The 26730-nt window shown below is 42.5% G+C and overlaps 1 protein-coding gene across 8 annotated transcripts in view; it reads right to left on the bottom strand.

Moving 5' to 3' along the window:
- arhgap21a (Rho GTPase activating protein 21a) overlaps positions 1-26730 on the bottom strand; it is a 93224-nt gene that overhangs the window by 6713 nt on the left and 59781 nt on the right. For 4 of the 8 annotated variants that reach the window (XM_054751044.2, XM_054751042.2, XM_054751040.2 and 1 more), the window contains 20 exons: positions 16617-16709; positions 15967-16045; positions 15577-15631; positions 13945-13968; positions 10837-12820; positions 7899-8045; positions 7729-7801; positions 7542-7578; positions 6650-6769; positions 6261-6563; positions 2848-2912; positions 2595-2743; positions 2380-2522; positions 1667-1825; positions 1462-1540; positions 1312-1385; positions 1142-1231; positions 361-486; positions 241-282; positions 51-156 (listed from right to left, as the gene is read on the bottom strand). In XM_054751044.2, coding sequence (XP_054607019.2) covers positions 51-156; positions 241-282; positions 361-486; positions 1142-1231; positions 1312-1385; positions 1462-1540; positions 1667-1825; positions 2380-2522; positions 2595-2743; positions 2848-2912; positions 6261-6563; positions 6650-6769; positions 7542-7578; positions 7729-7801; positions 7899-8045; positions 10837-12820; positions 13945-13968; positions 15577-15631; positions 15967-16045; positions 16617-16709 — 3948 coding nt within the window. Of the gene's footprint in view, positions 1-50; positions 157-240; positions 283-360; positions 487-1141; positions 1232-1311; positions 1386-1461; positions 1541-1666; positions 1826-2379; positions 2523-2594; positions 2744-2847; positions 2913-6260; positions 6564-6649; positions 6770-7541; positions 7579-7728; positions 7802-7898; positions 8046-10836; positions 12821-13352; positions 13689-13944; positions 13969-14417; positions 14526-15576; positions 15632-15966; positions 16046-16616; positions 16710-26730 lie in introns of those variants that run through there. The other 4 variants (XM_054751041.2, XM_015955470.3, XM_054751046.2 and 1 more) reach the window with 3 other exon arrangements.

The raw sequence follows: 26730 nt of genomic DNA, 5'->3' as shown, positions 1-26730 counted from the left end.
GGTTTAAAACGCATCCCTGTCTGGCTGCAGACTCAGAGGCAGCGTGTTACCTGACACTTCCCCCTGAGACGTCCCCGTCCGCCCGATGTTGGTCAGCAGGTGGTCGATGTTTGGGACGGGCTGAGACTCCACGGCGCTCTCTTCGTGGGACGCGGTCTGAAAAACAGGACGTTTCTCCTGTTTGCATGGTTTGGACCAGATTCAGAGATGTTTGTGGAGCTCGATTAAACTTCATCTCACCACTGGATCTCCGTTTCCATCGTCGGTGAAAAACCAATCATACTAGAGGAAACGAGAATAAATGAGGTTTCTGTTGATGTTTGTGCCAACAGAAGATCACCGAGGGACGAGATTGCTCACGTTCTGAATGAGCGTCTCCACTATCTTGTACTGGTCCGGCATGTGTGTCACCATGTGGGTCATGTTGTCGTCGGTGGTGCGGACCAGAGTGGGGCCGAACACGATGGCGAGGTTCCTCGGTTCCATCTGAAATAAGACAAACGTGCTAATTCTCTTAAACTTGAACCAAAACTCTAAATCAATCAATCAATCAAATTTATTTATAAAGCGCTTTTCAAACAAAGTGTGATTCAAAGTGCTTTACAAAATGACCCCAGATTCCCATAACAGGTTAAAAACATTAACAAACATATGCAAGCACACGCATACACACGCACACACACACACACAAGTAAAAATTATAATAGGCTGAGTCCAGATGAGCCAAGTAAGGTAAGGCAAGGAAACGCCATCAGAGGAGCCGTCTGTCCCGGCAGCATCAGGTCTTCCACACTAAGTCAGGGCGCTCAGTGGAGGGGGAGCATAGCCCCCCACCTATAGAGCGCCCAGGAAGCTACAGTCGACCACCGCTCCCGGGGCAGAGGGCCCCTACAGAGGAAATACTGGATTAAAATGAGTAAAAATTTAATAAAAGAGCTAATAAAAATGACAAAAATTAAAAAATAAGTGCTAAAATATAATCATATAGAACATGCAAAGCAAGTAATAAAATATAATCATGTAAAACGAGAAATAAAACTGTAGAAAATATTTAGATAAAAGCTAACCTAAAAAGATGGGTCTTGAGTCTTGACTTAAACACATGAAAGTTCTCTGCGGCCCTGAATCGATGGGATTTTACCTTGTTTTTCTCTGAGTTTTCAGCCACAGTTTTCAGATGAGCTGAGAGGAACTTCAGGGTTTCGTAGTGATGATCTGGCAACTCGTGAAGCTGCGAAACGCAGTTAAAGTATTTTACTACGTGTATGTATGCGTGCGTCTATAAACTCCTAAACACAAACGTTTCCTCACCAGCCTTTTAAGCACTTTGAGTCTCTCCACCGGATCCTCGGTTCTGTTGGCGTCGATGAAATCTGTGTACCTGTCTGCAGGGAAACGGCACGCTTACACAACACTCAGCTCCATATTTAGGCCAGAGGGGTGAGGGCAAGCTCAACTCACCATTAGTGAAGAGAGGCTCGGGAAGTTTACGAAAAAAAGACTTTAACAAGCTGCTGATCACATTGAGGTCTCTCCATTTCTGTAAGAGAAGATGAAGAAGGAGCTCTGGTCACCGAGCTCAGAGGAGAGCATTTAGGGCGTTTGTGTATTTTGAGACTTCAAGGGGAGTTTAATTAAAGCACCACGATCGATGGAGGACACTCACATCATCCTGGATATCGATGTCACTCATGCCCTTGTTGTTGAGCTCCTCTTGCATGTTGGAGATGGCGGCGTTGTTTCCAGGTACTCTGTAGATTCCCGTGTACTCCAGCCCCCTCTCCTCCACTAGCTTACAGCAAACCTCCACAATCAGAGGGACGAACTGGAAGACGGACAGGAAAAAGGGTTTAAAGGCCATCAGAGAGTAAAACGATGTGTGAATATACAGCATGGGCCTATTTTAGATTTAGCTTTTGTCGTACAGATCTTGCACTTGACCCGTTTTCAGAGGAAAGCATTTTTGATCTGGCCAAATTTAAAACTTCTCACAACCGTTTTTCTGCCATTTAGTGTCTCAAACTAAGCACAGATAGTCACAATCCAATCCTCTGCTCTCCTATTTTAGGCAAGTTATGCAAAATCAACATCAGGTACAAAAACTAGTCTATAGAAAAATCCTGAAAAACCTCCAGGAAAAAAAAAACACTAAAGGGAAATAATATAAAGAAACAGAGCCACATGAGCCAGTTTTTCAATTTACAGGTAAAATAAGCAAATAAAAAACAAAATAAGCAACAATTCCTCAAGTAAATTCTAATTTTAAATATCCTATGAAGTTTGAAGTGAAATAAAAGGGTAAAGAGAGCTAACCCTAAGGAACGGGAATGATGGATGACTGGAGAGACAGAAAAGAGGAGGGACAAACTGATCAGGGACCTTGTTATTCAGAGCAGGAGGACAGTCGTCCAGTCTCACTCCAAACGTGACCCCAGGAGACGGCTTCTTCTCAAAAGGTTTCCTCATCAGCCCTGGGATTCCTTTCCTCCACGTGCCTTTGTCCTTGGGAGGGCTGGTGTCGTCTACACACATTACACCACGTTCAGAGGAATCTTATGAAACATCACATCTTGATCTTTAAGAGAAACAACCACCTTTGTGCAGGCTCTTCCTCTCCTGCTCCGGTTTGGGTGAGTGCGGACTCGTTGCTTTGGTTTCCCCCTTACCCCCCAGCAGCGTCTGTCTGATGCTCAGCGACTGACGGGACGCTCTCGGCGACGGCTCGGTTTTGCTACCAGTTGGACTGAACAGAACACGACGATAAAATAAATAAATAAATAAATAAAAACATTTACCTGAGAGTTTTACGATCAGATGTGTGTGAAGCTCCGCCCCCTCTAACTTTACCTCATTAAGGTGTTGTACTCCTTGATCTTCCTACTGATGAGGTCATGGCTGGTAAATGCTGAGTTCTAGAAATAGAAAGAAGAAACAAGTGAGACACAACTGATGCTTAAAATGTCAGACTCAGGCCTCACCTGTAATCAGGTGGCACAGGTAACACTAATGGAATGTTGTAGTTTGCACTTGATGGTTTGATCATTTTACAAACAGAGGATAAAGGTACAGTCCAACAAGCACATACGATGTAATATCCTGCATGTTTGGTCCTTAGATACTAATTTCTGTTAAATTAGTTGAAGATCTATGAGTAAAAGTTCATTTGGATCAGGAGAAATGTGACACCAGAGGTGCTACAGCTATCAGGGCGAGGGTTATGCTAACCCTAACCCTACAGCACCACCTTCCACTAACAATAACTAAGTAATGAAAAACTGACAGAAGTTTAAATATATATGTTTTGAACTGGAAGTTATTTATGACAGCTGAATTATATTTTCTAATTAGCCGCATTAGCCATTAGCTTGTCGGTTTGGTCTGAGCTGATCTGTTTCTCCAGTTTGAGGTTATTTTAGGGGATTTCTACACCGGCTGGGATAGTAATTATTCATAATAACGTGTCAGAAATCAGAACGATCCAGAAGTAGGTGATATGTCAAAACTATCATGTACATTTTTACAGTGACTTATTTATTATGTATATAAATGACTTAGTTATGGTTTCAAAAACATTAAAAATTGTTTTGTTTGCAGACGACACCAATGCTCTTTGTTGTGGGGAGAATATAGAGCAATTATTGGGAGAAGTGAGGACTGAAATGAGTAAGTTGAAAGAATGGTTCAGCTTGAACCAGTTATCATTAAACTTGGACCAAAGTCATCTTGTTGGGAAATCGAAGAGTGGACTCTGAGATAAAACTGATGTTAGAAAACGTAAGAATAGAGAGAGTTTATGGGGTTATCCTAGACCATAAAATTAGCTGGAAACCACATATTAAATATATACAAACAAAATTGGCAAAGAGCATTGGTGTCTTGGGTAAAATAAAACATTTACTGAATCAAGAATCACTGTATATTCTGTTTTCATCACTGGTAATGCCTTACTTGAACCACTGTGTGGAAGTTTGGGGAAACACACACCTGAGTAATCTACAATCACCATCCATACTGCAAAAACGAGCAATGAGGATAGTATATAATGTGGGATATAGGGAACACACAACAACACTGTTTTTAGAATTACCAGTGTTAAAATTTATTGATCTGATGAAGTTTAAAACCGCAGTAATCATGTTTAAGGCAAGAAATAAATTACTTCCGTGTAATGTACAGAAAATGTTTAAAGATAAAGACGATGGGTACAATTTAAGAGGGGCATTAAACTTCAAGAAACAGAGAGTTGGGACAACAAAGAGGAGTATGTGTACAACGATATGTGGGGTTGAATTCTGGAACAATTTGAAGATTTGAAAAAATGTGTAAAGGTAAATCAATTTAAGAAGAGCTAGCTGGCTGCAGCAGCTCAACAGGTTGAGCGGGTTGTCCAGTAATCGGAAGGTTGCAGGTTCAATCCCGGCTCCGGACAGAGAATTCTGTTGTTGTGTCCTTGGGCAAGACACTTAACCCACCCTGCCTGCTGGTGGTGGTCGGAGGGACCGGTGGCGCCTGTGCTCAGCAGCCTCGCCTCTGTCAGTGCGCCCCAGGGCAGCTGTGGCTACATCGTAGCTTATCACCACCAGTGTGTGAATGTGTGTGTGAATGGATGAATGATACACTGTAGTGTAAAGTGCTTTGGAGTCCTTACTCTGAGAGGCGCTATACAAGGGCGGGTCATTTATTTACAAAAAACATCTATTGGATAATTATGTTGATGAGCTTGGTTATATAGAATTATACAAGAAGTTGATTGTTGAGTATCTTTAATCTACTTGTTCTCTGTATTATTGTTATTTTTATATAGATATGTTTCTTAATTTTTGAATTTTGTTTTTTGAGATAAGTTGAATAAGAGCAAGTGAGAAGGGGTAGGAATGTACAAGTTTTACTTCTAACTACTCCTTTTCGGACTTTATTATTTGACTGCTTTTGTGTCGAGTTGTGTTGTATAAAAAATGTTTTTTTTACGTTAGTTCAAAATAAAGTACAAGTCAAGTCAAATCCCAATTTTATCCCAATTTTCCTGGTTAAATTGAACTGTAGCTAATAATTAGCTGCTAATGCTAGCATCTTACATGGTAGCTGGGAATTAACCTCCTCTACTCATTAAGCTAGGATGAGAGATTAAAACTTTAAATCATCAACAAGTAAGCACATCTCTGGCCTTACTTGTTTTCATGTGATGGATAGAGTGTGTCACATCTAAAACAGTCCGGACAGAAACGTGTTCTCTGATCTGAACCTTCCATCAGAGTGTGTTGATTGTCAACTCCCTCTGCTTTGACACACCGGCAGCACATTCATACATTTACATCCCCACATCACCTAGTGGAAAATTCTACTAACTTTAAATTAACTGAACTTCCTTTTTCTTCTCATCTAAAGCCGGGCGTACACTGTGCGACTTTTTCACTTTTTTGAGCCGATTTTCCACTCGTGCGAGAATCCACGAGATCGGGGCGAGTTTTGCGCCGAGCGGTCGTGTAGTGTACAGGGGGTTACGAGAGGCGATTAACACCACGCGACCAGCCGCCGATCAGCAGTCGTGAGGTCGCAGGGACTTCTGGCGTGTTTAAAATTTCGCTCGTCCCTCGTGAGGGTATCGTACTGTTGAAGCGGCGCTGCGAGCAGCTGCGACCCAAAAAGTATCAGAACCGCTCACGGCGCATGCGCAATCCTGCATCAACGCCGCTCGCTATTTCCCTAATAACACACGCTGTTCGTTTTTGTTTCTACACGTTTTTTTACTCACAAAGATTGTCAAGAAAGCGTGTTTGTCGTGTTCATGTCAAATTAAACGGATCACAAAACACAGATTTACTTTCTTTATTTCGTTTTCCTCATCCAACCCCCATAAATCCCTGTGTCCTCCTGCAGCACTCCCGAAGGACAACAGGCAAAACAAGACAAAAAAGTCTGACGTGTTGAGTAAAAACTGCTATTTTTAGCATATTTTTAGGGCCGGCGTGTTGCTACCAGACGTACAGTGTGAGCAATCAAGTCGCGTGCGAGAACTGGGCCGTGCAGTGTGAGCACATGACTCGTGAGATCTGCCCTGCGAGGAAGTCGTACAGTTTGAGCTGAAGCTGAACGCTGCGAGTGAAAAAGTCGCACAGTGTCCGCCCGGCTTTAGCTAAAAGTCTTTGACATCCAGTGGCCTTCGTTTGAACTTAGCACTGAATGACTGGGATTAATTCTGATTTAAAGGTCATCAGGGTCAGTAATTCATCTGCTTCTTTAACAAATATGACTGTTCATACCTCCTCATCCACACTGCTGTTCTCCTGTATGACTCTGATCCACGCCAGCATGTCCTCCCGGTCCTCCGCCTGGAACAGGTACTCACAGTCCGACGTGGTCAGCCTCAGCACGTTCTTACGCTTGGTGTCGCTGTAGGAGATGTCGATCAGACAGGCCTTGATGCTGATCTGCAGCGGCTCCTCAACGATCTGACAGCTGGCGTGAGCCTGGCCTTCCTTCTTGTCTTTATACAAGCAGAGGTAGTGGCCTCTCAGGACGCCGTACATCTGCTTCCACTGCCGCATACCTCCTCCTCCGACACGCTGCAAAAAGAAGAAAGGAGCTCAATACAAGTGACGTTGTGTGTTTTCTGTGTAGGTGAGTGAGTTACAGCACGTGATCTGCACACCTTTCCCTTTTCTAAGTGAAGCTGCTTGAAATGCAGAAAACCTTCTTTGGTGGCGTCGCAGAAAACATCTGATGAAGAATCTCTCCTTGAGCCGGAATCATCAGATGATCTGTCCACAGCCTGAAACATAAATAATACATTTAAAGGAAAAGCTAAATGAAACGTTGTGCTGGTCAGATTTGGTACAATGTGTAAAGTTCTTTATACATGGTATCTGCAGGTTTATGGGAGCCAAATTTAAGGCATTTTAAGACCCTTTTTAAGGCCACTTAGACCAAATTTAAGCTATTTCTAAAAATAAAATTTAAGCTATAATTTCCAGCTATTGCCTGGAACCGGTGCCAACCACGTCGCAAACGTGGGATTAGCCAATTAAACTTGCACTTCCCCATGGTGCAAGCTCCCACTAGCTTAACCAGTTAATGTGCTCATCTAAAAATAGCCCCCTTTCACAACCAACTGAATGTGTACGGTTCCGCTTATGCCAATATTGTACACAAAAAAACGCTGAACGCTAACGAGAAACTCACAAAAATTTTATAGAAATGAAACAATCCTGTTTATTGGGTCTTTGGTCATTTAAGACCTTTGTAAACTCTATTTAAGGATTATTTGTCATTTTTAAGGACTTTTGAGGCCTTAAATTTGGAAAAGCAAATTTAAGACTTTTTAAGGACCAGCGGATACCCTGTTATAGATTAACAATAAACTGTACAGTATAAACGTTTGACTCTTTCTGGATAATTTATGTACCGGTGAAGCCTGATGTAATACATTCACATTCGTGTCAGACAACATTTATCTCCTGGGTGTGAAACGAGAGGCTGATAAGGCTCGTAAAGCAGTTGCTTTTGTCATATAAACATAGCTGATGGCACGTTGGGTGACTTACCTTTCTCAGCCCTTTTAGACCAGGTAACATGGACCCCCTGGCCAGAAGAAAACAAGAAGAATTACTGAACGTCCTCTTAAAAACCTCAAAACAGACGATTCTCACACTGTTTATCCTTGGCTAGTTTTACTTTATGTGTGAAAGTAACCTGGAACATTTCCATCAGGTCATTCTCAGGTAAACTCACCCTCTTCCTTCCTCCTGGTAGATATCGATGCCTTCATCATAAGACTTCGATCGCTCTGTTTTGAGACCAGAATCTGCTTAAAAATAGTAAACAGATCAGCTTTTTTAAGAAGGGGCGCACTATTGGATGAAATAGTTCAGAAACTGTCAAAAGCCAAAACGAAAGCTGACCTTCATCGTGTGACAGCTGGCGACAAATGAGAGGGGATGAAGAGGTGGGGCTGGGTGGGATGGTGGTGACAAGCGGCGCTGCTGACATCACAACCGAGGCAGAAATGTGTGTGCTGTCCAGGTCCAGACTGGGACTGGACGGTTCATCTGAGGACAGAAACGGAGGAGGAGGTTAGAATAAGGAGGAAGTTGTAGAATAGAGACACTTGTTTCAACCTAGCTCACAGTGCTGCTCTACATCAGTGGGAACGTTCAAAAAGTTGCAGAAAGCAGCTTTCTGTGCATCAGAATAAAAAAAAAAACACGACTTAAATCCCGCGAATGAAAACATCATCAGACAGCATTGCAGAAAACTGTGAGGGTTCAGACAGAGAGACAGTTTGTGTCCTGATAAGCTGCCAGACGACTTCCTCTTTGTTCAGTCAAAGAACATGACATCATCCGAGGCCAGGCGGTGTCATAAAGTTTGATTTATCAGCAAGCTGGCGAGCCTCAAACACAAATTAGGATCCATCAGGAAGTGAACGATGGAGGGGCAGGATTTACTTAATACAGGTAGAGCCATAGATATTCTAAATCAGGGGTGTCAAACATGCGGCCCGCGGGCCGCATCCGGCCCGCAAGCGGGTTAAATCTGGCCCGCAAGATGGTTGTGTAAACTTTATTTTCATACTTTACAATGTAGAGTGAAAATAAACGTATCTGTGTGAGCAAGTTTTCTCTGTAAAGAGTATAAATAAAACAAAGCTGCGCCCAAGGCTCACACAAGAACTTGAATCACATCCTGAAGTTGGCCGCCACTCAGGATGTGACTTCTGATGTTGATGTGCTGTTGAAAGCTAAAAGATGTGAAGTAAAATGAGTCAAATATACTTTAAGTGCTGCATGGAACTGATCTAGCCATGTGACCTGTAAGCTCTTTGAATCACTAAGGAATGTTTTTTTTTATTTGTTGTTTTTTATTATTTTTTTTTTATTTTCAAGTACACTTCAGGTGTTGTACTTGTACTACACTGTCCTCAGGCTCCAGCCTTGTTTTATATTGATTGTATTAAAACAAAGAAAACAATCTGAAGTTTTTATTTTAATTTACCGGTCCGGCTCACTTGGGACTAGATTTCCCTCAATGTGGCCCCTGAGCTAAAATGAGTTTGACACCCCTGCTCTAAATGAACCCTCTTGGCCGTGGATTATTAGGCTGAATTTTGTTGTTAGCAGAGACTCCAGATGATTTATGACCCATTCATTATTTTATACGTTCTTGTAATATGAATTTTGTAAACCTTTTGGTGAAGTTGGTAACTGGATTTAACGCCATCAAAATAGCACAAGTTCTTGTCTTCTTTCAGCTAAATAAATAAACTCTGGACAGAACAAAGGGAAATGCAAATATCTGCATCTAATCTAGATGACGAGGCATGCCTGAAGCCTTTTCTACATTCCAGTAAGAACAAGAGTAAATACGAGAGCTGCTCTCAGTGAATCCTAATGAGTCAGAACGGAGGATGAGTTTGAGCTCATCACTGAAAATCAACACGAGTGTCTTCTAGCAAAACTCGATGAATCCATGTAACATGTGACTTGCTTGTTTGTGACTCGTTTCATCAGGTCGTAGACGGGGACATTTAACGCGTGACGTACTGCAGCAGGTTCTGATCGCAGCACTAAACGACTTGCTGCTGGCAGCTACTGTTGTTCCACTTATTGTTTGGAGCTATGAAATGTTACGGTTATGTCACACTCCACTAGGACAACACTCTTAGGTTTCCTCCGATGACGGGAACTTGAGATGTTTACCGGGGCGTCTAGACGTGCGTATCTGGGATGCCCTGCTCAGAAGACAAAAGCGTGGCTTCATCACGTGTCTTATTGGACAGACAGACGCTGCTCTCGTCACATGGAGTCATTTACTACACCCAATGACTACGACCCACCAGTTCAAACGTTTCCCGTCCGCTACTCAACTATCTGATAATAAATAGAACATCCACCATAGCATGCTGCATGCAGCTGACGTCTTTTACTGTTTTTTGTAGTTTGTTTTGTGAATCCTTTATAATAATAATAACATTTGGCCTATACATATTTACATTAAAATTACATTCAAGGCTGAAAATGATTTCAGGAAACAGACATTTGCCAACCTTTAATAAAAAGCGCCATTATGGTTTAATAAAGTCTAACTTTTAACCCAAATGCTTAAAGGAGCGCACAAAACAGTTAACGCATTAGACCCCCAAAATAATGCAAATCAATACTATTAACTTTAATTAGCTGAATCATGAAAAACCTACTTGATATTATCTTTAAGTAGAATTCTCAAACTTTTGTGAATATTAGATAATCTAATGTTCAGTTCCTGCTTTACAAATTTACCCTTGCTGCAGATAATCCCATCAATCAAACAACTGTTGCAGCATCTAACCAGCTGTGTTTACTGTTCACACACACACACACACACACACACACACACACACACACACACACACACACACACACACACACACACACACACACACACACACACACACACACTCCCGCCTTGCTGCAAATGTACCTGAATTCCTTCATCGTATCGTTTCACAATGTCAAACTCCTGCCAAGATCACACCATCATTACTCAGCCGGCCAAATAAAGACTATTGTTCCTTAAAGGTGGGAATAAAAGGGTGGAGAATGTAAATAATGGTGTTTTCTTTTTCATTTGTCGTTTAATTTATTAATAATTAATAAAAAAAATTTGAAGAGAAAAACAAGCTTTGTTTTGGTCTAACAGCAGCACAGCAGGAAGTCAATCATTCATTTTACAGTCTGAGATAAAAGAGACCGGCTGTGTAAATAATGCTTTGTAGTATTTTAATTTCTGGGCATGAAAAGGCTGAAAGTCATCCCATCGTTGCTACAGAAACGACATTGAGGAGGAGGGTTGTTTGCTTACCTATGAAAGGGATTGAATCCAGAGAGTCATCCAGGTTGTTTGAACCTGAGATCTCGTGTCTCGTGTCTCTCAGCCTCCTCCTGCAGCTCTCATTAGACATCCAACACATAGCTCCATCTGCAGAACCGGCCTTCACCAGGGGTGGAGACTTGTGCTTCGCTGCGCTCCGGTTGTCGTTAACGGCTAATACGTAGGACGGTGGTCGGACACGGGCGCCTCCAGAGAGTTTGCCCCTTCTGAGGACCACAACTGTAGCGTCAGGTCCTTCGACCCTCTCTGAAAAGCCACCATTAGTCCTCTCAAGAGCGCTGGTAGAACTAGAGGTTACTTTGACATTTGGCTTTTGGGTCACTGCTCCAGTGGAAGATGATGAAGACGTAATGGTAGCAACTCCACTTTGTAGCTGTCTGTGCATGGGCAGTTTGGAGGAGGCTCCAGAGCAGGATGAAGATCTGGCTGTTAATCCCGAATCTAACCTGCCCTCCATTTTTAGGCTGTCAGCTCTGCCCCTGAGCTGCAGGTTCAGAGGGGACGAGTAGCTAAGGTGGTTCCCCATGATGTTAGCTTTTTGGTCTTTAGGAGGGTCTGTGATTTTAATGGAGAATAAGGCAGGAGAAAGGTCTGAGATGGAGTTTTTCACAGGCAAACGAGAAGGTCTCATTATGAGCCCGTCTGTCCTCGGCGATGCAGAATCCGCCGTACCTTTGGTAGAGTCAGGCGCAGCTTCAGGTGAGTTCAGTAATCCACCTGTGCGTCCATCTTCCTCCTGTCCAGTGAGACTCCGGCTCAGATGAGGTAAAACCCTCTGGCTTGTTTCCTGTTTCTTTCCTCCATCACAGAGGAGTAGCCTTTCCTCCACCGCTGCCCTGTCTCCAGACACAACACTGCCTTGCTCTCCGAGCTGCTGGCTCAGGTAGTCACATGACCGCGCTCGAGGTTTGATGACTCTGATGGTGTTGGAGAAAGGCAGAGCGTCTTGAGAAGCACTTCGAGGCCAGTTCCTGGTGGTCCTTTCTGCTGGCCCCCCTAACCTCTCCTGGGACACGCTCCGTAATGGAGCTGTCACTGTAGCACACCGACCTCCTGTATCCCCCCCACGGTCGTTAGACGTGCTCCTCCGTCTGCCCTGAGAGCCAGACATCCCTTTCTGATTGTTACATGATGTGGGAGTACGCTTCTGGGTGTAGGCAGAGCTAGAACTGGTGGCTGCACGGAGGCTATCCAAGCGCTCCTGGATGGTGCGGCAGCCGTATGTGTGCAGCCTCTTAGCATCGATGTAGTCCTTATAGGTGGTGTAGGTTCTCCAGTCAATGTTCTGGTGTGGCGAGGTGGAGGGGGCTGTGGGAGAGGGGGAGTAGTGGTTGGTAGAGGGTGAGATGGCTGATGAGAATAGGTCAGATGATGCAGCAGCAGTCGGTGCTCGTACTGGTGGGGATAAGGTCTCAGAAAGGACGGTATCGGGTCTGGAAGTGGACGAGGGGGAGAAGTTTGGTGTTTCTGTGAGGTGGGAGGAGGTGTACTGTAGCTGTGCACCCCCAGGGCCAGAGGGAATGATAGGTTTGGGTCTAGTGGTGCCACTCTCTGCTGAAGAATTGTACCGGTTTTCTTCTGTCCTGTGGCTGGGTCCAGCCCGAGCCACCCGTGACCCCCTGTCCACTGGATCAGGGAGGATGTCTGGAGTCCTAACATTCTCAGTAGAGACACACACCACCGCTTGAGTCTTCACTACCTGCTGCTGCAGAGGAAGAGAAGGAGGAACAGGGATTTCCACCAGATAGCTGTTCTCCACAGCTGCTGCTCGCCTCCCTGGTCCCGGCACCGGCCCTCTGGGGGTATCACTGACTGGGGCGAGCTCCGACAACTGGGCCATGCCCGCAGGGTTGAGCTCTATGCGAGGGTAGCATAAGGGAGGAGGCTCTGGGATGTTCTGAGCATTTCCGCTGTAAGCCTCATTTCCTTTGAGGTATGCATCCTGAGAATAAGCCTGTGAAAAGATGGCAGAAAATGTCCCTTTAGTCACATCAAAGCAGTGATGGGATATAAGTACGAGCATTTCTTATATCTCATCACTGGGCAACGAGCTACTGATTAGGCCCTGAGACAAAGAAAGTTCATCGAATTATCTGTCATCTTTATTTGAGATTTTACAGCTCAAGTCTGACTACCCATTTTTCTCTGACCTCACAGCAACAGCAGGGCTCTAAACGTATTCCCTCCACAGCGCTGCATCGTGACGGTTTTAAAAACTGCAGAAAGGCTGAAAACCGAACCAGGAGTCACATCTCTGTGTGAGTTGATGAGATTATCAGAACAATCACTGCTGCTGCTACATTCACTCAGAGGACTGCTAGCTTCAGAGGGAAGGCAACAAACACGATTTCTCCACTTTAAACACAGTACTGTTGATAATCTGTCCCAGACTAGTGACTAGTTAATGTTTAAAATGTTAAAAAGAAAAAGTGGGAGAAGAGAGCAAATGAGAGGTAAATACGCACGAAGCTCACAGCAGTACCCACCTTCTGGACCGGAGAGTGAGCCCTGAGACACGAGGAGAAAGTGAAAGGGGGTCTCCTCCTCCTCCTACGTCTTTTTTTGACGGCTAAAGTTACTTCTGTTAGCATGGCTCAGGTTAAAAGGACTTCCTTCGACTAAAACATAAATAAAAATTCTAAGCTTTGCCGTTTAAAACATCCAAGTGAGCTTTAGAAAAACTCCCTGAGCAGCATCCTTTCAGCACAGACGCCCAGGAGCAAATGGAAGGGAGGGAGTTATTGTGCTGGACTTTAATCAACAGCACCCTACCTGTGGTGTCAAGTTACGAACGTGTTGACAAAGCGCTGCTGAATGCCAGCCTCTGGAGCTGAACTCATCCCGTCAAATAGAAACCAATTTACTGATGGTGGAAAGTCCACGGAGAGAAATGCTTAAGGTCTGCTGAAAGATGGTTTCAATACCAGAAAACCAAAAAGTAATCCAAGTACAAACACAGGTGAAGGGGAATTTATCTGGGGCTTGCCAACTTCTAATAACAAAAGCTCTAGAGGTGGTGAGACACAACACGAGACACGACAGAGGGAAGATATTAATAGAGAATAATTCCCGTCTTACCAGAGCAGTGATATCCCTGGAAAACTGTCGGCGGGTTAGTAAGCAGAAGGAAAGAAGAGGTTAGAAGAGGGTTAACAGGTGAGAACAAAGAGACGGAGGTGAACATTAAATCTAGCTGTGCACCGATTACTCAGCAGGTGACTGGAATCAGCTGATTTTCAGCTCTACTCTTTTGACTGGACTGAAACTGAAAAATGAAATTCATTTCCTTTCCTCGGCCGTCTCGCTGCGAGGCGACAGCGCTGCCAACTGCGTCACCATGCAGCCACGTCATAAAAGTGATATGTTGGCAGGTTGGTGCTTTAAAAAATGGATTTCTGCAAATCAGTGCACCTCAGCTAAAAATACACCCTGATGCGGAGAGGCACGGCAGGAAAGAAAACAGGAAATGAAACGTTAGAGGAATAAAGGTGCTCCGCCATACTCCATCATGTCGCCCCCCCCAACAGCTCAGCTGCTATCAGAACAGTCACCTCCATCCTGCTGGCTCTGTCTCACCGGTACCTCCCCCCGTCCTCTCTGGGTCCTCCACCATTTCACCCATGTTGTAACGCTCTCCCCACTCGCTTCTTTCCTCATCCCTGTCGGTGTCTCTTCCATCGCTCAGATGCGACTCGTCATATGTTCTCTTTTGGTTAGGAATAACCGCGCGCTTGCTCGATCTGTGCTGGTTTCCACCCAGAACACAGCGTGCTGTGAGGTGTCAGCTGACTGCAGCTGCACTCCCTCTGGTACTGAGTGGGCTCATGCTAAAGGTTACAGGTCTTTTCAAACCAAACATTAGGAAATCTCACATTTAAATACGCGTAATTTCCCTTCACTGCCACAGTGAAGTGTAAAAACAGTCAAACTCTAAAGAGCTGCTCTGTGGAGCAACACGTAATCCTTTTAGATCGAATAACTAACTGCTTCATTTGAATCTTTCAGCCTCATGACCCCTCAGACTCCTTCCTGAGGGTCTAAAGCAACTGTCTGTGGCTTCTGGTGAGCTGTGCTACCAAACTATGTGAGGAATTCAGCAGCTCCGTTTGTTCCGACTCAGTTCTGTGCTTCCCTGGTTTGGATCGACGCGGCGCTGCGTTATCGTCTGTGGTGCCCTGGACCCTGACTGATAACTGGTGGTTCACACCGTTGGTTCGATTGGCACGGAGTGGAGATTGGCTTTTCTCGAATTGCTGCCGTTTTCACTCCCGCAGCTGCATGTTTGGACTATTTCTAAATCTTTAATCTTATCCACAATGTTAGCTTTTGATCCTAATCCAGATTAGATTAGGTTACATTTTCATGATTCATGCCAACTCTGATACTATATATCCCGTTTTGTTGCTCCCTTCAGAAGATTTTTGTCCAGAAATAAATTGTTTCATAATGTGTTACCTCGCTGCTATTTGTCTGTTTTCCTAATCTTTAACCAGTTAATTCCACTGTGCAACTGGGAAATAAACCTTAAATAGCTTCCTACTGCAAAATCTGAATATTTTACACAAGCAAACCAATAAAATCATCAAGTTAGCACAGCAACTGTCTGTAAATTGCTTTTTAGTTAGATTGCATGTTTGAAAAACTTTTCACGTTATATGCATGTGGATATTCCCTCTGTATGCATTTATAATAATGTTTAATAATATTTACCAGCTGTAAAATGTCTTCATCTCTGGGCATCACACAGAGCTCCAACGATGCATCACTGATGGATGTAAAAGTGGAACAGAAGGAGGAAGAACACAAGAGAAGAGGCCTTAATGTTTATGTTTTATGCTTGAACTCACCTGAAACTGGCACAACAAATCACCTCGAGTAACCATAAGGAGATTTTTGAGTTTAAAAAGATAAAAAATGGTGTTTGTATGGAATTTAAGGGCGAGTGGTTATGTCATACTTGATGAAAACGTTGTTTGACCATACTCTAGGTTAACTGTGTTTGTTGTTATAGAAAATATCTGAAATTCTAACCCTGTAACTGTTTCACGTGAAGAATAGATCTGTAAAGGTCCCAGAGCCTGGGAGTGAAGAAGCACCTACCTGTTCTGGATCAAAGCTATGACTTGCGAGTACGTCTTCCCGATGATGCTCTCTCCGTTCACTTTCACGATCCGATCCCCTGCACACAATTACAGGATTACACCCTAAAATCCAATCAACTGAAAACAAATAAATCAAGCAGCGCCTTCCACCACAAACAACAAAGAATGTGTTTATTTGAAAGCATGTTTGAGTCACTCAACTCTTCTGAAGATCTTACGGGAAGAGGCAAGGTGAGTTTGGGAGATAAACCGGATAATTATGGGAAGCACTGCACCCCCAGTCTCCCTGGAGCAGAGATAGCTCTGAGGGCTTGTCCAGACCACTTCCTGTAAGGCCGAGCGCTGACTCTGCACCAAAGCTGCCGGCAGAGCCTCAAACGTCTCATTGTTTCTGCGAAACTCTAAGGTTTCACCAGTTTCACCAGGAGGGAGTTTTTAAGGTTTTATCTCCCAGGTTAAAATTAGAAGTGATTCATGTTTTAATAAGATAAGAAAAGAAAGAATGTAAGAAAATAAAATCTTGTGAAATTCAGGAGTAACTGTGTGTTCAGCCTTCCAAAAACCAGCTGATCATAAGATCAGTCGGTTACACAGGACTACCCCCTGCAGAGACTGTGTGTGTGTGTGTGTGTGTGTGTGTGTACGTACCTGTACAGAGTCCAGCTCCGTGGGCGGGGCCTCCCTCCTTTACTTGCTTGACGAAAATGGTGTCCATTGGCTCCAGTCGGTTCCTCTGTCTCCCTAGCAACGAGAGAGAGCGCAAGCAGAAAGACGATTGGCCACAGAGGAAAAGCAGCAGCGAAGGAGTCACAAGTAGGCCAGGCTGAAGGGAGAAAGCTGCAGATTTTCCTGCATTTGTTTTAATTTCAATAAAAGAAAATAAAGAAATGTGCATCTAAAATCAAGTATAATTTCTCTACATATGATTTATATAATCTAGTTAGTAAGTGATGTAGCTTTGTTGTTGTTTGTGCATTCATTTGTTTACTATTAGATTTAAAGTACTTCTGGGCATAAGAAGACACAGCCATCATGTCTTTAGTATTTTCTCTTTGGATTCTGCAAAGAAAACCTGTTTCTCTTGATTGCTTTTACATAAGCAAGCAATCAAAAACACATTTCTACACTGAGTTGCACCACACACACACACACACACACACACACACACACACACACACACACACACACACACACACACACACACACACACACACACACACACACACACACACACACACACACACACACACACACACACACACACACACACACACACACACACACACACACACACACAAGCTGTAACCAAGCTGCAGAAAGTTTTTAATGGCAGAGAAAAAGATGTGAAGGAATGTAGCCAACTATTACTATTTTACTCCAAGTGTGTTTCAGATGGAGATACTGCAGCTATTCCTGTGTGAAGATGTGAGTTTGGACATGAAACATGAAGCGATTTTGAACTTTTCATTGGTGTCATTCTCCCAACTCCCACAGATAATCTGGGATTAATTTACTAACTTTGATAAAGAGCAACTTCCAAGATGAGAAAAATCTGTGTTAATGAACCGGTACTCTGCATGTAGTACTTTTTTAGTAATCATGATTATTGTCATTTACATCCCACATCAATAAACTCCAGCCACTACATGCATACTAATGCAATCTACTACACTGTCATCCCTTTAATGTAGTTCATACAGCACTGTTGCCCTCTTGTGGTTGGGCATGTTGCTACAGACGACTAACATCATTTAGAGATTATACACATTAAATTAAAAGAAAAGGCCATTTAAGTGATTGTTGGTTATTTATGGTCTAGTTTATTTCACTTTACAAACACAATTTAAAGAACAAGTGAAATGCTGGATCACCACCTAGAAGGATTCATGAGCTGATCACCACTCTCACTGAGCTCCACCTCTGCAGCACCAATCCTGGATGTTTCCACACCTGCATCTCTGATGATCAGAGATTAAATGTGGAAAATCTAAAGCTTCAGGCATTTTTAATCCTCCAAACGATCTTAGTGAAACATAAACTGCTGGGTGGATTAATTAAAAACACGAGCTTGCCTTAAAAGTGACTTCATCTGCTCCAAAACTCAGAATTACAGTTTAATCACTGAAGCTACTCCTCAGCTGTTATAAGGACTAAAACTGTTTGGGTTTGAAAACGTTTACGTGTACGCTAGAAAAAACTAATCTAAAGGATTTATGGTCCTACTTCCTCAGAACACATAAATATAAAATGAATTTACATATGGTTTTGGACAAGCGCTAAAGTTATTATAACAGTTACACGTAAACTATCTTGTTTCTGCAGCTCGTGGAGCAGCTGATCATTGAATTGTGTTGTATAATAAAACATTTATAATGACATTACCTTGCTGGGACTAAAACATGCTTTAGTGCAGATCCTATTAAACTATTTGGTGAGAAGAGAAATCTTGATCTTTCTCCACCCTATCCTATCCTCCTCTGAGGCTGACTCCCTCAGAAGCTTCATTCCTACAACCAAAAAGGTTCTTGGCTGTTTTTAATTTACAAAATGCAGCCAGGTGCAAGACTTTTCTCTCTGAGGTGACTTCTTTAGCCAAGAAATCCTCTGGAGAAAATGCTTTTTTGTTCCATCTTTTGGTTCTTTTTGGCACACATTGTAATAATGATTTGTTTTTCCTTTTTTGACGACAACTTTTGGCTAACTCTGTAGCCTTCCTCAGAGCAACGCTGATGTAGGTGGCGTCACTTCCTTCTCAGTTTATCTGCGGGCAGCAGAGGACAATGTCGCCCTCTGCTGCCCGCGTCCTCCTCGCAGATGACCCCGTCCCACAGCGGTCCAGTGTGTGCACTCCTTCTTATTCTTTATGAAAAGGACGTATGTAGTTCTCTCCTCACATGAACACAATACTTTATTTGTTCGAGTAACTAATGGGATTATTTTTCAATACTATCAGCTCATATATTTGAACAAATTGTATTCGACGTGTACTATTTCCTCCTTGCTTGTGTGTGTGTGTGTGGTCCATATTAAATAACAAAATAAAAGTATTTCAGAAGAATGTTTTCCCTTCTTTAATGCATATTTAACATCTGCTCGTTAGCAGTCGGGGGTCTGTGGGAGTTGGTGTGAGCGCGGCGTTCTGGTTTGGCCGTCGGCCCTGGCTGCACAGCTGAGTCTAGTTGTGTGGGCCGGCAGCCCGCTCCCCTGTTGTTCTGGGTTCGATAACATTATTCTACAGAGGGCTTGGCCCGCTGCATTAATCCTCAGCCTTTCTCTCCAGCATGCAGCGCTTTGTGTCATTTTCACATTTACCAGCCGCCACAACCACAAACAGATGTACGATCGTGTTAAGTTCCTCAAACCCAAAGGAGAAGCTCAATGTTTATGTTTTAGATCGCTATCGGTAACAGATCCACGCCAGCAGAGGAATCTGAAGATAGTGTGGGAAGCACAGGCATACGTTACATTCAATTTATTTCAATTCAACTCAATAACACTTTATTAATCCCAGAGGGAAATTAGGGTTTCAGTACACACAATTCTGAGATCAGACATTCATACATACATAGACACATGACAAGAATTGGTGACTGTGGTCATCCGCAACCAGAGTTGCGCTACCGTAATAGATCAAGAGGGTTTATATGAGGATAGAGTCAGGTGGAGGGAAAAAAGGCCCTTCAGAGTTACCCTCCACAGGGAGGGCAGCTTTGCTATGCAAAAAACACCTCAGACAGAAATGCAACAGACTTCAGACATTACACAACATAAGTGTCCACTAGGTGGGGCGGTAGGGTTGGGACTCTCCTCACTTCAGTGCGTGCAGCCGCATGGGGCAGCGCTCATCACCTCCATAAGCTCCAATTTCCTTTCTGAAATACCTTTCAGTGATTCTGTTTCTGTATCTTTCTACAGAGCCCTACCAGGACAGCCTGACCTTTGAAGTGCTTCATTAACCCACATTCTGAGAAAGTGTGCCACTCTGTCGTCACACGGAGTAATTGTGTTGGTGAATGCCTCAGACAGACAGGTCCAATTCCATCCCAGCTGCGAGTCACATAAATAGAAGCTTTGGTCAAAACTTTAAAGTGTGACTAAAAGAGAAGAACAATCCAGTTAGATTCAGATAAGCAACAATCAATCTGCTGATTTTTGACTGAATTAGTATAGCGCCTTCGTAGGGTTCTACAACCCCCCAAGGCGCTTCACAACACAATCAGTCATTCACCCATTCACAACACCAGCAGGCAAGGCAGGTTAAGTGTCTTGCCCAAGGACACAACAGCAGCATTTTCTAGTCGGAGCCGGGATCGAACCTGAGTGTACACATGGTTAATTATGAAATGTGTGTGTGTGTGTTTGTTTGTTGGGCATTAAGTTTTAAATTTTTGGTAAATGTTTGTAAATGATACGGTTTTATAAATGACATGGACGTTTGTTAACACTCCTTTTAGTTTTGTGATTGTAATGTCAACCTGCCCAGGGACTACAGGTGGAAATTAGCATCTTTGCTACAACCTGTAACAATACATCTCTCCTTTCCAGTTAATGTTAAATTGTGCAGTGTCCTTGTTTAAATAAACCTCTACTACTACTACTACTACTACAAGAACAACAACTACTACTACTACCACCTCCTGAGCTACTGCTGTCCCTGTTAGGTGCAACTAATTAAACAAAAATACAGAAATACCTTCTCTACTTTAAAGCAAAAATAATAGGTGCATTAACACTAATAAATAAGGAGGTATTTGTGTTGTAAAACATCTCAGCCGAAGTGTGAACTAAGACATCCACCTCCTGTGAGTCAGCAGCTTCATTTTACATGGTTTCCATGGCGATATGAGACGTTAACAGCATCATCGTGTAGTGTAACCATGTGATTTTCTTTCACAGAAACATCTGCCCCTAACAACTATTACATCACTATATTTCAGTTATTGGGTCATGTGATTAGTCTTTTGGTCAACATGACAACAAAGCAACCCGTGTGAATTTTGAGGTCATATGTTTGTGAAACTACCTAAAATGTAAATTAAGCCAAAAAAAAAAAAAACGCAGAAGCTTCACAAACCACAACAATACAAATCAAAACTTCTAATTTCCTTCAGGATTACATTCCTAAAGACTTTTTGTGAAGTACAAACATCCCCCCCCCCCCCAACACACACACACACACACACACACACACACACACGCGCACACACACACACACACACACACACACACACACACACACACACACACACACACACACACACACACACACACACACACACACACACACACACACAAACACCAGCTGTGTTTCTCCACTAGCACAGAAAGGTGATGGGAGTTATTACCCCCCAAAAAAAAACCAAAGATTTACAAATACCAAAAACCCACTGGGGCTAAGCGAATAAGTACTACCATTACATGGAAACACAGCAACAAAACAGATAGCGTGTTTTGTTGTATTTTCTGTGAAATGAGCCAAATCATGCAACAAAAACATTTAAGTTCAAGTTGGGGAAAAGTTACAAACATCTGCAGCCAGATGGGATTATTGTGGTTTTAAATGTTGCCCTTTTCTCAAGGAAACCTAAAATAAACTAAACATTCACTGTATCCAACTCTTTCTAGTAGCTGGTGCACTTGCACTAAAGAAATACACATTTAGAAAATGTCAACAAACTTGTCCAACATTATAATAAATATAAACATTAATTTCCCTCTGGGATTAACTCTAATTTCCCTCTGGGATTAATAAAGTATCTTTGATTTGATTTGATTTGAAATGGCCACTAACAGATTTGTTTATGGCAGCTATGTGCATCTTCGGCTTCTCCTCCATTTTACTAGAACACCAGTTTAAAGACAAACAAATGCAACATTTCTACTAATTATAATAACTTCTAGTCCAATACCAGTGACAACATCATGACATGGGTTGACTCTTTCTTCTGCACTGCCTGCTGTAGAGTAGGTAGGGGTGGGCTATATAAACGATATAAGGTAGAAACGATATAAAATTGGGTAATGATAGAGTTTTTGGCTCTATCGCGGTAACACATGACGTCATTAAGATGTGCACCCGCGCCGACATTAGGACAACAGAATGGCAGTGAGTGCAAGCATGGTGAGGGCGGAGGAGGAGGAGCATTCTTTTTGGATGTCTTTATTCTGCTGCAATATATGTGCCATATGAGACTTTTTAAAACATGTCATTTTGACATATATAAACAGAGGAAAAAATATATCACAATAAATTTCGTTATCGCACATGCTTCAGATTATATTGAAATAAAGATTTGAGGCCATATCGCCCAGCCCTAGTCCACGGTGCACACAAATTTGCCTTTTAGTACAAGTCTGGGAGGATTTGTGGGTAATAAATACCTGCACCTTTTGTCGGTATCTCATTAGTAAATCTTAACATTAAACTGTTTAACATCGATAACTTGTTCATGGCCGCATGTCCAAAACTAACAGCTAAAATCATCTAAATCTGATCCAACATTATGATTTTGTTTACAATCTCCAGGTAAAAAAAATAAACAGTTTTATAAACCTAAGAGTAATGAATGCTAAATGGTCTGTACTTGGTATAGCAGCTTCTAGAGTCCTAGAACCCCTCAAGGCTCTTTACACTACAATCAGTCATTCACACAGTGGTGGTGCAAGCTACAATACAGCCACAGCTGCCCGGGGCTTACTGACAGAGGTGAGACTGCTCTACACAGGCGCCACTGGCCCCTCTGACCACCACCAGGAGGTAATGTGGGTTAAAAGTCTTGCTCAAGGACACAACAAAAGCGACAGACAGGGCTCAAACCTGCAACCGTCCAATTAGGGGGCGGACACGTAACGTCTCTGCCAACGTCACCAATGTGATGACATTAGAACAGTGTTTTTATTTGACTTAGAGGGACTTAATTTCACCATATTTAGGCGGGATGACCCATTGTAAACACTTTATTACAGGAGACACGACTTTAACATTCCACTCATGAGCTAACCGGTGATCTGAAGGCAAACCTTTCCAACACTAAAACACTTTTGACAAATTTGTTTAAAACTTCCTGCTGGACTTGACCACTGGATGCATCAAAAGGGCCACATTTAGCTGATGCTAAAACTACTTATGTGTGTAAATAACTATGGGATGCAAAATTGATGGTGATGTAAAATGTATGCATTTAAGTAGCTTTCCGGAGTTTTCCCCTTTCAGAAATTATGTATGATTTGTCAGAAATCCGTAAATGTGATTCTCTTATCATGTACTGTGATATAATGTAAGCAATACGTCTTATTTATTTATTTGCTAAGCACGCCCCCTGCCCGGCAAAGCTTCGTGCAAACGGAAACTGTGCGCCGACCAGAACTAACCAACAGTGTTAGACTACCGCTTAGATACTTCAAATTTAAAGAATACCTTGGCTGATGCAGACTTGACAAACTTTTCACGGTCAAGAACGTTTAAAAAATATAAATATATGAAAACACAGCATGACATGGGAATAATACTTGTAAAACAACGTGTTTTAGCTCTGTTTGTCAGCTACAGAAGCACATTTATAAACAGAAACGTGAAGTCGCCATCTTAAAAAAAACAACCAGAGAACAGCGTTTTTGTGTGTTACGCTTGTCAGCCACTAGATGGTGCCATCGGATAAGAGAAATACTTTTATATAAGAGACTTTAAATACTGACAGGTTGGACTTGGGCTGGGTATGGCCTAAAATCAATATCACAGCATATTGAGGAGTTCACCTCAATTACAATAAATGGATGATAACTACATACATATGCAGAAACAAAGGTTATCCACTAGATGGCACTGTCACGTGAATTGCGTTGAGTCACGTTGTCATGTGACTCGAGGTGGTACAGCTTCTTAAAGGGACATGAATCTCGACTACCTATACACATCTTTTTTTTAATTATCAAATTTATTGTTACGAGAAAAATTACATCAGAATCAGAAATTTTGATAACGATACATTTTCATTTTATTGCCCAGCCCTAACTTGAGTTAAAATAAATTCTAGTCTTAGCTGCAACTTTTGCACTAGCATTAGCTTAAGTTATGAGTCCAAAAAGACATTATTTTTACATATTTATTCAAACGACATCCATTCAAAAGTGTAGGTTTTATATGAAAACATACATAGAAATGACTGAAATACCCTTTTATGTGCATCAACTCTTGGATTCGTCATATATCGTCCATCTGAGCCACTGGAAATGGTTAGGGTTAGCACTGAAACAGGTTTAAATGAAGCTAAATATTTGCCTCAGATTTTTACATGCTGAGTCTGAATGTGTTTTATGAGTGGGTGTATTCTGTACCAACAAAACAAGTTGTTAAAATCTACAATTCATCACGAGTGCTCATGGATATTTTGTGTAAAACAACAAGAACTCAGTTAGTGCCAGGAAGAAATGAGAAGGAAACAAGCAAACAAAATGAATGATTTAGGGTTACTAAGAAAAGCTCCGAAGAAGTCATTTAAAAGTGGAACAGCGGAAAGTTTTGGACAGTTTACCAAAAGGTGTGGTTTTAAAACGCTCACTGGAGAAAACAGGAATTCTGTTTGCTTGTGCTGCATCACTTTCCCTCTGCAGACTTTATGGGAACAAACTGAAAACGACTAGGAGAGGAGAGGAAAAAAGTAAAGGAATAAAGTTGGTATTCGCACAGAGAAGAGTCTCGTGCTGAAAGAAAAACAAATATTTGAACAGATGGAGGATTTATCATGTTGCTCCTCTTGCTGTGCAGTCTCACAAGCATCGCACCAAACGGCTGCATTGGATTTCACCCTTCAAAACGCTGATAAAATACACAACAGGACAGGGACAGGTCGACAAATCATGGCAGGAAGACAAGAGGAAGTGAGATAGAGAGGAAGATTTGGGATAACAGTCAATTGGTATGTATACAACCGCTGCGAAAGCAAATAAACGCATCCAAAATGCAGACACACCGAATGAAAAATGCTTTAATGCTTCCAGTTTATGTCTACAAGCTGCACAGGAATGTTTATTTGTGTGTATCTTCATCCCTGAGTGTGTGCTGGAGTGATCCTGAATGTGATTTCTGGAGGTTTGAAGTGAATCCAGAGGCAACACCCAGATCGTCAACATGCAGTCGGTCGACCCCGACCCCCTCCTCTTCAAACACACGCACACACACACACACACACACACACACACACACACACACACACACACACACACACACACACACACACACACACACACACACACACACGCACACACGCCACAAGTCAAGCAAACAAACGGCGCTGCAGTGAACTCCACAGACCGAGCAGCACATGGCATGTATTACCTGTCTGGGTTTCTGTGAGATCTGTGGGACTTCATGCGGTTTCTCCATGTTATGAGTGCTTTGTAGCTATTGTAGAGATCATTATGGTCAGTGGTGTCCACAGTTGTTGCATAGCAACAATAACAGTTTGTTCAGATTCGTAACACCAAACCCAAACAATGAAAAGTTGTGACAGAGCTACCTCCTTCATGCTAGGACTGGCTGGATCTATCAGAGGCAAAAAAGAAAACGTGCAACTATTTTTAACTACAAACTGCATTGTTGGTGGAAAAAAATCATCGTCTCCGTCCTGTTGTCAATAAACATTGATCAGTAGGTGAAATGGTTTATGACTGAGAAGAGAAGAGCCTTGTTGGTGTGATGGCCACCTGGAGTCAAGGCAGGTGTATTTTATCAGTTTGAGTTTGATCATTTAGACTGACCTTAAAAAACAAACATAAAACATGAAAATGGATAAAACTGAACCATAATACAGTCACTTAAAAGACCTAATTATGTTCCAAAGGTGCACTTTCTAAGAGCTGTGCTTAGCTAAACTAGTAAACTAGCTTGAGTTAACGTGGTTACGTTTACACTGGACATCGTTCAGATCTTTAGCATAAACTGGCACTTTAGGTTCCTGTTCCAACAATAAATGTTTTGATTTGATTGATTTGGAGCCCTGCTGTGGCCCTTCGGGGAAATTCCTGACATTCCTGATATCAGTTTCTGACATCCTGCTATGCTACCTGTCAGCATCATCACCACTGCTGGGTTTCTGATCCCACTGAGAGGCCAAGAAGGATTAATGAGAGTCTGGAAATGAGCCAAGGGACTTCCTGTAGCAGCAGCAGCAGGGCTTGAAAGGCAAGAACCTTGATTCTTAATCTACTAAGATTAAAAATAAATGCTCTCATGCAGTTATTTCAGGATTAAAAGTGTAGAACGAGTCACGCAGACGTTTTACATCTCAGATAGAATATCTTCTAATAAAATGCCAGGTGTGTGCAGGCATTTCTACACACGAGTCTCGTGTTCGTATTGTATTGTTGTATTGTACCTCTAATGTTTATTTTTTGGTGTTGAATGAGAAGGGAGGACACGGAGAAGTTAAAATGGGTGGGGAGCGGGAGAAAAGGGAGGAATGTGACACCACAGGCCAACAGGGATGATGAGGGACTCTTACAGGAATCTCTCAATTTCCCGTTGTTAATATTCAAGAGAGTCAGATTTAGTACAAGGCCTCTCCACTCGCTTGCTTTTATTCACGTTCGCTGACTGCTTGTGATGAAATAATTAACAGAAACAACACCCTGGTGGGGCGCTGGGACCATAACAAGGCAAACAAGGTCATCACCCTCCTTTCTGTGTAATGATTTCCGACATTTCTTTCCATTTAGTCACACAGACAGAAACCTACGTAGATGCAGGCAAATCAAACGCAAAAAA

The sequence above is a fragment of the Nothobranchius furzeri genome, chromosome 7 (assembly GCF_043380555.1).
Source record: "Nothobranchius furzeri strain GRZ-AD chromosome 7, NfurGRZ-RIMD1, whole genome shotgun sequence".
In the NCBI taxonomy this organism is placed as follows: domain Eukaryota; kingdom Metazoa; phylum Chordata; class Actinopteri; order Cyprinodontiformes; family Nothobranchiidae; genus Nothobranchius; species Nothobranchius furzeri.
Note: the sequence above shows the minus strand (reverse complement) of the source record. Positions and strands in the feature narration are given on the sequence as shown.